This window comes from Camelina sativa, chromosome 4, assembly GCF_000633955.1.
Source record: "Camelina sativa cultivar DH55 chromosome 4, Cs, whole genome shotgun sequence".
In the NCBI taxonomy this organism is placed as follows: Eukaryota; Viridiplantae; Streptophyta; class Magnoliopsida; order Brassicales; family Brassicaceae; genus Camelina; species Camelina sativa.
In genome coordinates this window covers 22778171-22788642 of record NC_025688.1, presented here as the reverse complement: position 1 = coordinate 22788642, position 10472 = coordinate 22778171, and the positions used below count along the sequence as shown (strand labels likewise).

General features: G+C 36.5%; 3 protein-coding genes across 3 annotated transcripts; all 3 read left to right on the top strand.

Annotated features, from left to right (window-relative positions):
- LOC104781912 (pentatricopeptide repeat-containing protein At2g35130-like) lies at positions 113-3064 on the top strand. The gene is made up of 8 exons (XM_010506711.1): positions 113-193; positions 516-706; positions 786-1018; positions 1168-1417; positions 1549-1697; positions 1774-1979; positions 2066-2190; positions 2365-3064. Coding segments are annotated over exons 1-8 (1773 nt in total). The 5' UTR covers positions 113-191; the 3' UTR covers positions 2982-3064.
- LOC104781911 (glycine cleavage system H protein 2, mitochondrial-like) lies at positions 3447-5016 on the top strand. Its single transcript, XM_010506710.2, has 3 exons — positions 3447-3629; positions 4043-4305; positions 4656-5016. The coding sequence occupies exons 1-3, from the start codon at positions 3551-3553 to the stop codon at positions 4782-4784; spliced, it is 471 nt and encodes a 156-aa protein (XP_010505012.1). The 5' UTR covers positions 3447-3550; the 3' UTR covers positions 4785-5016.
- LOC104784186 (protein NAP1-like) lies at positions 6648-10463 on the top strand. Its single transcript, XM_010509244.2, has 13 exons — positions 6648-6872; positions 7051-7482; positions 7574-7648; positions 7978-8058; positions 8267-8347; positions 8467-8549; positions 8652-8736; positions 8892-9017; positions 9151-9258; positions 9456-9500; positions 9588-9730; positions 9902-10034; positions 10344-10463. Exons 2-13 carry the CDS (start codon positions 7063-7065, stop codon positions 10461-10463), a joined length of 1500 nt encoding a protein of 499 aa, XP_010507546.1. The 5' UTR covers positions 6648-6872; positions 7051-7062.

Below are 10472 nucleotides of genomic sequence, written 5' to 3'. Positions count from 1 at the left end.
AAAAAAAAAAAAAAATAAAAAAAAAAAAAGCAAGAAGACAAATGAAGCCTGAGGCCTGAGGCCAGAGCCTCTTTACTTAACGTATACTCTCCTTGCGGCTTTTGTTATCCCATCCTTCATTACACAATTTATTATCTCTACAAGGCAGGAGAAGAAGAGTGGTTATATCCACAAACTACATCTCTCCGGTCATGTAAGAACCCACTCTCTCACTCTGATTTCGGAGTTGGTCCCAGTTTACTTCCAACTTCTTACTATAATTCAGAATACCCATCTGCTGAATTTTGCTTGTGATAGAGATTTTGTGTTCGTAAGCGGATGTTCATAAAGTCTAATGCTTTGGACATTAACCAAATTGCCTCTTTCTACTGTGTTACTTCTAGTTCATTTCTGCTGAGTGTTGTTATGGTTTATTTCTTGTTAAACATTTTGAGAATTGCTTGCTTGTTATTTGTGCCTGCCGTTTACTTCCAACTTCTTACTATAATTCAGAAAATTGGGTTTTTGACTGATAGGTTGGTAGCTGGAAACGCTTTGAATTGCTTATTCATTGATCCCAGCTGTGGCTTTCAGAGATACTTGGGTACTTTTGGAGTCACAAATTTCACTGGTGGGACTATTAAAAGCTGTAAGCAAGAGGGTTTTGTCATAGATGAACGTGGGAAATTAAAAAGATTTAGTAGGAAGAAACTCTCCAGGAAACGATGTAAGACTCAAATCAGGAAACTTTCTTAATTAGCTCTTTCTAAGATTTGGAGATGGACTTTTTGGTTTTGATATACTAGGTGGCTCTTTGAGAGGGCGAGGATGGAAATATGGATCCGGGTTTGTTGATGGGATTTTTCCTGTTCTGAGTCCCATTGCTCAGAAGATTCTGAGCTTCATTCAGAGAGAAACTGATCCTGAAAAAGTAGCTGATGTCCTTGGAACTCTTCCTTCTACACATGCCTCATGGGATGATCTAATCAATGTTTCAGTGCAACTCCGTTTGAACAAAAAATGGGATTCCATAATCCTGGTAATTAGCTTTCTTGCAAAAGTTTCACTTTTTTTTCTTTTTCTTTCATAGTGTATCAGTATACTACACTAGCATGAGGACTTATCATTGTTACAGTGCTATGTTTACTGAAAAGTTCTTAACTGGCTGAAGCTACAAACTTTTCTTAGGTGTGTGAGTGGATTTTAAGGAGGAGCTCCTTTCAGCCTGATGTGATCTGCTTCAATTTGCTTATAGATGCTTATGGACAGAAGTTCCGGTACAAGGAGGCGGAATCACTCTATGTACAACTTCTTGAATCCCGCTGCGTACCTACTGAAGACACATACGCACTTCTTGTAAAGGCATACTGTATGGCCGGGCTCACAGAGAAAGCTGAAGCTGTTTTAATTGAGATGCAAAATCATCATGTTTCTCCAAGTATGTGTCTGCATCTCCAAAGCTTTTATATGCATTGGTACTAAACCGTGGCTCATAATTCTAAGTTATACTTATCTTCTTGTTTTGAGAGACTCCATAAAGATATGCGATCTAACATTGTGTTTGTATAGGTACTACTGTATACAATGCATATATTGAGGGGTTAATAAAGAGCAAAGGAAACACCGAAGAAGCAATCAATGTTTTCCAAAGGATGAAGCGTGATCCATGCAAACCAACCACTGAAACTTACAACCTGATGATAAATTTATACGGAAAGGTAAATAGTCCAAGTTCGATTGATATGAATTGTCTTTTGAGAGTTTTGATGTTTATGTCATTGGTTTTTCTTGCAGGCAAGTAAATCATTCATGTCCTGGAAATTGTTTTGTGAAATGAGAAGTCACCAATGTAAACCAAACATCATCACATACACAGCACTTTTGAATGCATTTGCTAGAGAAGGTCTTTGCGAGAAAGCCGAAGAAATATTTGAACAGCTTCAAGAAGATGGGCTTGAACCTGATGTCTATGTCTATAACGCTCTCATGGAGGCATATAGGTGATTACCTAAAACTCTCCCATAAAAGGACTGATGCCAAGAAATCAATCAAGCTTAAATGTAACGTCCTAAAAATCGGGAGACAGTCGTGCAGGTTATCCCTATGGTGCTGCTGAGATTTTCTCTCTAATGCAACATATGGGATGTGAACCAGACAGAGCTTCCTACAATATCATGGTTGATGCATATGGTAGAGCAGGTCTTCACTCAGGTAATTCAGAAGCTTCTTTAGCCAATGGTATCCATTCCAGTTTCATTTTATTCATATCCAAACCGAACCTGAACTGATTAAAACCTCAATCTATTTTTTAAGTTTCAAGATATGAATTTGCTGTTGTTTAAAGTATGCTATATTCATTATCTATTTTATATATTCGAAAAGCAGATGCAGAAGCTGTGTTTGAAGCAATGAAGAGGCTAGGCATAGCACCGACAATGAAGTCTCACATGCTGCTTCTATCAGCATACTCTAGAGCAAGAGACGTAACAAAATGTGAAGCCATTGTGAAAGAGATGAGTGAAAACGGAGTAGAACCGGACACATTTGTCCTAAACAGCATGCTCAACTTATACGGCCGGTTGGGGCAGTTCACCAAGATGGAAAAGATTTTAGCCGAGATGGAGAATGGTCCTTGCACTGCGGATATAAGCACATACAACATCTTGATCAATATCTACGGTAAAGCCGGGTTCTTGGAGAGAGTCGAAGAGCTTTTTAGCGAGCTCAAGAAGAAGAATTTCAGACCAGACGTTGTGACATGGACCTCGAGGATCGGAGCTTACTCGAGGAAGAAACTGTATGTGAAATGTCTGGAGGTCTTTGAGGAGATGATTGATTCGGGTTGTGCACCAGATGGAGGAACAGCTAAGGTTCTTCTTTCGTCTTGTTCTAGTGAGGATCAAGTGGAACAAGTTACTTCAGTGCTTAGAACAATGCATAAAGGTGTGAATGTGAGTTCTCTTGTCCCAAAGCTAATGGCTAAATCCTTAACTGTAAACTGAAAAAAAAAAGATAGCATTTTTAGATTTGCCTTAATAATAAAGTTTGGATTTTTATCAACAGAATCCTTTGTATATATTATTGAAAAGGGTTTTTTTTTTTTTTTTTTTTTTTGTCATCTGGGTTTTCATTCAAATAAGAAAGGATTACAAGGAGTAACTTTGTAGTGTGATCAAAAGTTACTAAGGGAAAGTGATTACACAGAATCAACTTATCCCTCCAAAAAATAGGCTCTAAACACTTTTAGCCAAAAGGGAGATAGAAACCAAAAACAAAAAAATAGGCTCTAAACACTTGAGCCAAAAGGGAGATAGAAAAGGGTTATAATATGGTTTTATGTCATTACCCACAATGTTGGTTTAGTGGGGCAATAGATGCGAAATTGTTCCACGATCAAATGATTCAGAAAGTGATTTATTTTTATTTTTATAAGGAGAAAAATGCAAACCCACCAAACCCTTTTGTCGTAAGATTCAGAATATAATAAAAGCCGTTCGGTGAGTGCACTCTCTCTCTCTCTCTCTCTCTCTCTGTTGTTGTGAATATCTGCGCGAGATCTCAACGAAAAAAGATGGCTTTGAGATTATTGTGGGCGTCTAGGGTTGCTTCTCATCTAAGGATCTCCGTTGCTCAACGAGGGTTTGCTTCCGGTGAATCTCAGTCTCCTTTCTCTTTCTTTGATCGCTTTTTGGTTTCGTTCTCTTCTGTTCTGCCTTTTTTTGATCTGTTGATTGTTCTGTTTGAATTTGTGGATGTTTGATTGTTGTTGATATCTGATCAGATTAAAAGTGGATTATTGTGTTTGCAAATTCATGTTGTTGTTGGATTGATTGTGTCCTAATAGCTTCTCCTATTGTTCGTATCAAATCCCAGCAAATAGCATTTGATTCCCTCGAGGCTTTTGTTGTGTTTCTCTTCTGANTTTGTTGTGTTTTTTATGGAACTTGTTTACAGAGAAATAAGAACTATTCAAAACTTTGTTTTCGATTCTCTTTTTTAGAATGTTGTATATTTTTTTAGCCATGTAACCTTATTTTTTTTTTTTTTGTTCTGTGTGTTATAGCGGTTTTGAAGGATCTGAAATATGCTGATTCACATGAATGGGTGAAGATAGAGGGGAATAAAGCAACCTTTGGTATAACGGATCACGCGCAGGACCATTTAGGAGATGTGGTCTATGTGGAGTTACCTGATGTGGGACTTTCAGTGTCACAAGGGAAGAGTTTTGGAGCGGTGGAAAGTGTGAAAGCAACTAGCGATATCAATTCTCCAGTCTCGGGTACGGTGGTTGAAGTCAACAAGGAGCTGAGTGAGTCGCCTGGATTGGTGAGTCATCATTTCACAATTGTATTACCAGTGATTCACTGTGTTAGGCAGAGATAATCTCTGTTGAACCGCTTTGAACAATAACTGTGTTGGTCAAATCTGAAATCTTGGTTTTGCGGGTCTCTTTGTTTGGTTACTTGTTTTTCATTTGATGCAAGTGGCTAACAAATGGGTGAGGGTGACATACGTTCCTTGCTCGATTCATGGATTCTTAGATTTGATTAATCGATATGGAGTTAAATATCTCAAACTTGGAGGTTCTTGATTCTGTTGTCTCGAGCTGATACTCTTATGTTAAACTTGGAGCCCATATGAACAAGGAGCTGATATTCTTTTGTTATGCTTTACAGGTGAACTCGAGCCCATATGAACAAGGATGGATCGTAAAAGTGGAGCTGAGTGATGCAGGCGAGGCAGAGAAGCTGATGGATTCAGACAAGTACTCTAAGTTCTGCGAAGAAGAAGATGCCAAGCACTGAGATTTTTATCTTTTCCAAATTATTCTCGAAGCTTTCACTGCAACACAGATTGTTGTTTCTCAGATCTTTGTCCATGGATGAATCAAGAAAATTCTGAAGATTCCAATCTCTCGTTCTCTTTTTATGTTTTGCTTTTTTAGTTAAATTGTTTGAACAATGGTAGAGAATTAAGAGCTTTGGCGTTTACATTGATTTGATATTTCATGGAGTTATGCTATGCCTCTTTACTTAACATATTGAATTTTTTCCATTCTTTGGGATCTTTAAGTGATAGAACCAATTCTCGAATCAATTTCTAGCTCCGAACTGGAAGCTTTTGATTTGAGCAATGAATAACATCAATAGTTGCCAACCTACTCTAATAAGATGGAGGCTTCTATTGAATGGCGAAGGTTGGCAAGCAAATTTTTTGAGTTTATGCATCATCAGCAAAGATTTCTCTCTTTCTCTTTACGCTTAATTTCTTGTTAATGTAATTCTCAACCGGATGTGTTTACTTGTTATACTTGCCTTTGCGATTTGCATCCTACTTTGTAGGTAATCTGATCCGGATTGTGTTATACCAATCATGGTCATCTTATATAAGATAATAATATGTTGAGAAAAAGAATGTAGGTCAGTACGGTTCACACTAGTGGCAGACCCTTGAGATAAGTCAAGACTATGAAACAATTGCTGAGATGAAGAAATTGGTATCCAAGATTAAAACAAAGAAAGAACATATGCAGATATTGTAGCAACCGTGTGAAACCGGTTTTGTTCCTTAAAAGACCTTAAAATGGAATGTGAAAAGAAACAAAAAAAATCTGTGAAACAATGATATGTGCATAGTGGGGAAAAGATTTGGGAATCATCATTGTTGCTTATTGTGGAATACAAGCTTGTTAGCCACAATTGTCCAACTAAGTTTACAAGATGCAGCACCTTGTAATACAAGATTCCTGCGTTTGTCAACCCTACTTATTACATTATGTATTACTTTCTTTTTTCTGCTTTTTTAATGTGTCATGTTCGCCACTAATATGCTAAATATTTATCCTTAATACTCGGGTTTGGGTAAGAACCGGATCGGTATTTGAACAGCGACTGATGACATAATCAGAAACGTCAGAAACACTAATTATTAACTGAATTATATAAGTTAAACACAGTAATTCTAGAATTATTGACAATTATTACACCTAAAAGCTTATTAGCTGATATAGTGATATATGTCGAAGTAATGATAGTAACAAGTAGTCATCAATATTTGATATTTTTGTTAATTTTTTGAGAATATTATAATTACCGGTTAAGGGACTTGTCCTCTTTTTGTCAAAGCTTTGGAAACTTATATTTCAACCACCCAACTAGAGCCTTTGTTCTTTTTTTTTTTTTTTTTTTTTAACAGAATTTCCTTTTATTAAAATACTATAAATAGTACTATAGAATACATTCATACTATACTGTTTTATATATAAAAAATATTTTAATTATATAAATAGATTTCGTAAATTTCAATTTACCTTTTGATAATGTATATGACAAAAAACACATACTTTTGGTATGCTAAAATCAGAATAGTTGAGGGGATGATTGGTACACTATAAATATAATTTTAAGATGTAATTTTGTTATTCACAATCCAAATTTATAAGTTAATCCATTGAATTAATGGTATATAAATTGATACATAATTTTGAGTAATTTTATTTTATTTGGTCTAGCAACAAATATGCTTTTGTTTTTTTTCTTGCTATTGCAAAATTCAAATGGACAACTCCAACTCTATTTTCAAACTTTTATGTTTGAGCAAAAAAAATAAAAAATAAAAAATATTAAAAGGGTAATCTGGAAAATGAAATTAAAGAAAATGTACTGACTAATTTTGTCTTAAATGAGAGACCCAAACGAACGAATTTAGCAACTCTTATTTCTCGGCTCACTCTCCGATTTGAGCCCCCGACGACGCTCCCTCTTCTTCGTCGTCATCGTCTCCGGCAAGTTGATTAACAGAAAATTCAGATCTGAACTCCCCAGCCGAAGCTGCGATCTTACTAACTCTTTCTTTTTTCTCCTAATTGACTTTCTCCTTTGGAGCTTCCTCAGGTAATTCAATATCTTCACATGACTCTTGCTTCACCTGGGTTTTTTTAAATTTAATTTAGCTCCTCACTCATCTCTACTTTAATTTTCCCGCATTTACTCTCTCTGACTTGGCTCTTTATTGAGAGAATTACTGGGTTTTAACAAGAGCTGAATTGTGTAATGTGTTTCTGAAAAACAGAGTTCTCAATTAATGGCGAAGTCCCGTCAGTATTATCCTTCTCAAGATGAATCAATGTCTCCGACTTCTGTGAGATCGAGGGAATGGGAAGGTCCTTCTAGATGGACTGAGTACTTGGGACCTGAAATGGCTTCATCAGTGTCTTCTAGGAGCTCTAAGCAGTTGAGTTCTTCTGATGGACATGTTCAGAGTTCTTCTGGTGGTTCCACTAAGGCTTTGAACATACAATGGGTTGTTCAAATGATTGAGGTTGCTGAAGGTCTCATGGCTAAAATGTATAGACTCAATCAAATCTTGGAGTATCCTGATTCTGTTGGTCATGTTTTCTCTGATGCGTTTTGGAAAGCGGGTGTGTTCCCTAACCATCCGCGGATTTGCACTTTGCTCTCTAAAAAGTTCCCTGAGCATTTCAGCAAATTGCAACTCGAACGTGTAAGTTAGGAGTTGTTTTTCTTTTTGTTATTAGGCTTAGTGTGTGCTTTGTTATATGCTAAACTTACTCTTTTATGCAATACTTATGCAGATTGACAAGTTTTCACTGGATAGCTTGCACGATGGTGCTGAACTTCACTTACAGAGCTTAGAGCCATGGATACAGGTAACAAGAAACTATCTATGTAATATGTTTTTGGATTTATGTTCTGTTGTTCTGAAACTTGTTGCTCGAGAATAGTGAAGTATCTCCAAATTCCTACATGCTATATAGTCAATCTTTCATAAGTTTTCTTTGTTCATTATATTCCGTCTCATCATGAATCAGTCTTGTATATGTGGGTACACATAAGAAATATACTGAATACATGGTTTTACTTTTAAATTGTAAAAGAGAGGTTATTTGCTAGCCTTCTTTTTTCAGTTCGTGTTTAGAGTTCAGTAAGGTGTGCCTTCATATTCCTCTCGTCATGCTTTTTATTTTTCTTGAATCAGCTGCTGCTCGACTTGATGGCATTTCGAGAACAGGCACTACGGCTTATATTGGACCTAAGCAGCACTGTAATTACTTTGCTGGTGAGTCAATGTCCCTCATCTGTGGAAAGTATTTACTTTCTTCGTTGAAACTTTGAGCTTTCTTTTGAACTCGTACCTTAGGTGGAGGTCATGAAATCTTTTGGTACATTTAAGTTATTTTTTACTTGTAAAATAATTGTCTGTGGGGATGAGGATAAAATTGTTGAGTATTCATGATTAGCTCATAACTTAGTTCAGTTTTTTGCAGCCTCATCAGAACTCACTTATACTGCATGCGTTCATGGATCTCTTTTGTGCATTTGTCCGAGTCAATCTTTTCGCAGAGAAGGTATGCTGAGCTTATTCTTTTTCTAAGTTCTCTGTTTATTTGGATTGATAACACATGTCAAATGAGGCATTCACTTATTTTATTATCAACCTGTAAGAGTGATTATTCTGTCAAATTAGATTCCTAGGAAAATGTTGCTGCAAGTGTACAACCTTCTGCATGCGCTATCAAGAAATGATCGAGACTGTGACTTTTATCACCGGTATGGATTCCTTTTCCCTTGTTGTGTCATTTTTAACATATATATTTATATATAATCAATTGGCCAATAACCATGAATTAAAAATCTTCGTCATGCATCCAGCTTGGTGCAATTCATAGACTCTTATGATCCCCCATTGAAAGGCTTACAAGAAGATTTGAATTTTGTCAGCCCAAGGATTGGAGAGGTTAATATTTCAACTTAGTTTGATTTGGTTGTTATGTTTATTAGGGTTTCGCTGGATTATAAGAGTTGGGGCTGCACTTGTTATATCCAAGGTATACTATGAGCTAATACTGCAATTGATATAGCAGTACTAACAATGTTACTCATTTTTCTTAGGTCCTGGAGGCTGTAGGACCCAGTATTTTTCTATCAGCAGATACAAGGAAGTTAAGAAATGAGGGATTCTTAAGCCCATATCATCCTAGATTCCCAGATATACTTACAAATTCTGCTCATCCCATGGTATACTCGACTAGATAATTATCAGCTAAAGACTTATGGTTCTCCCAATTAGTAGTCTGCTATAGTATACCCCTTACAATTATTTTCTTTAGTATTGTGCTAATACTGGATATTACGCTCTTGCTTCCTACAGAGAGCGCAAGATCTTGCAAATGTTACGTCGTACCGAGAATGGGTGCTTCTTGGATATCTCGTTTGCCCAGACGAGCTTCTTCGTGTTACTAGCATTGATATCGCCCTGGTATAAATCTGTTTTTCCTTTTGTTTTCGATTGAGATCTTAATAAAGAAGTATGTCCTCCAATAAATCTGTTTTTGCACCCTTTATTTAAACTAAGATTAGTAGTAATGGACCTAGATTTTTGATGTACAAAACAAATCAAGATTGCTTGTAATTCGTGCTGCTCTAATAAATGTTTACTGTCCTGTTGCGTTTCAGGTTGTGCTAAAGGAAAACTTAGTCGTGACTTTATTTCGGGATGAGGTGAGTTCATATCAAATGCTCTGAAACAAAGATTTTTGTATTGGTATTTTTTTTGCATCTACTGAATATATTAACCTGACCATGCAGTACATCTTGTTGCACGAAGACTACCAGTTGTATGTTTTACCCCGTGTGTTAGAATCAAAGAAGATGGCGAAGTCTGGTCGGACTAAACAAAAGGAAGCTGATCTAGAATATAGTGTAGCAAAGCAAGTTGAGAAAATGATCAGGTAACTCCACATCGTTTTAGTTCTATACTTTTGGCTTTATGAGCCGCATCTGACTTGTAATCCTCATATGATACTGGAAAATTGTTGTTTTCCTCTAAGTTTGTGATTTTGCAGAGATTATAGCTCTTGAATTTATAAATTTACTTACTTTTGTTTGGTCGCTGTTTCCAGTGAGGTGCATGAGCAAGCACTGCAATTATGTGATACCATACACCGAGAAAGAAGAATATTGCTGAAGCAGGAAATAGGTCGGATGGTTTTATTTTTCACTGATCAACCAAGTTTGCTGGCGCCAAACATTCAGGTATAGGTTTAGTCTGTTGCATATAAGGGTTTAAGGTTTATCGTCTGTCAGTGATTGTTTCAAAAGCTTGCAATATCATGCTTGCATATAGAACAAGGGGCTGTAAAGTTAATACATGATCGTGGGCCGGTGCTATTGGTTTTATTCCAGAGAAAACAGACAATGCTTTCATGGAATTATGACTTAGACTTGTGAAAAGTGTCAAATGAAAACTTCTGCAGAGATTGGAGCCTCCTATCCAGTATTATACTCATAATTCCCTTCCCTAAGCTTTCCCAATTATTGATTTATATACTTTTCTTTTCTTAGATGGTATTCTCTGCATTGGCTTTGGCCCAATCTGAGGTTCTCTGGTATTTTCAACATGCTGGTATTGCATCTTCAAGATCCAAGGCTGCTCGAGTGATACCAGTTGACATAGTAAGTTAATAGCTTGAA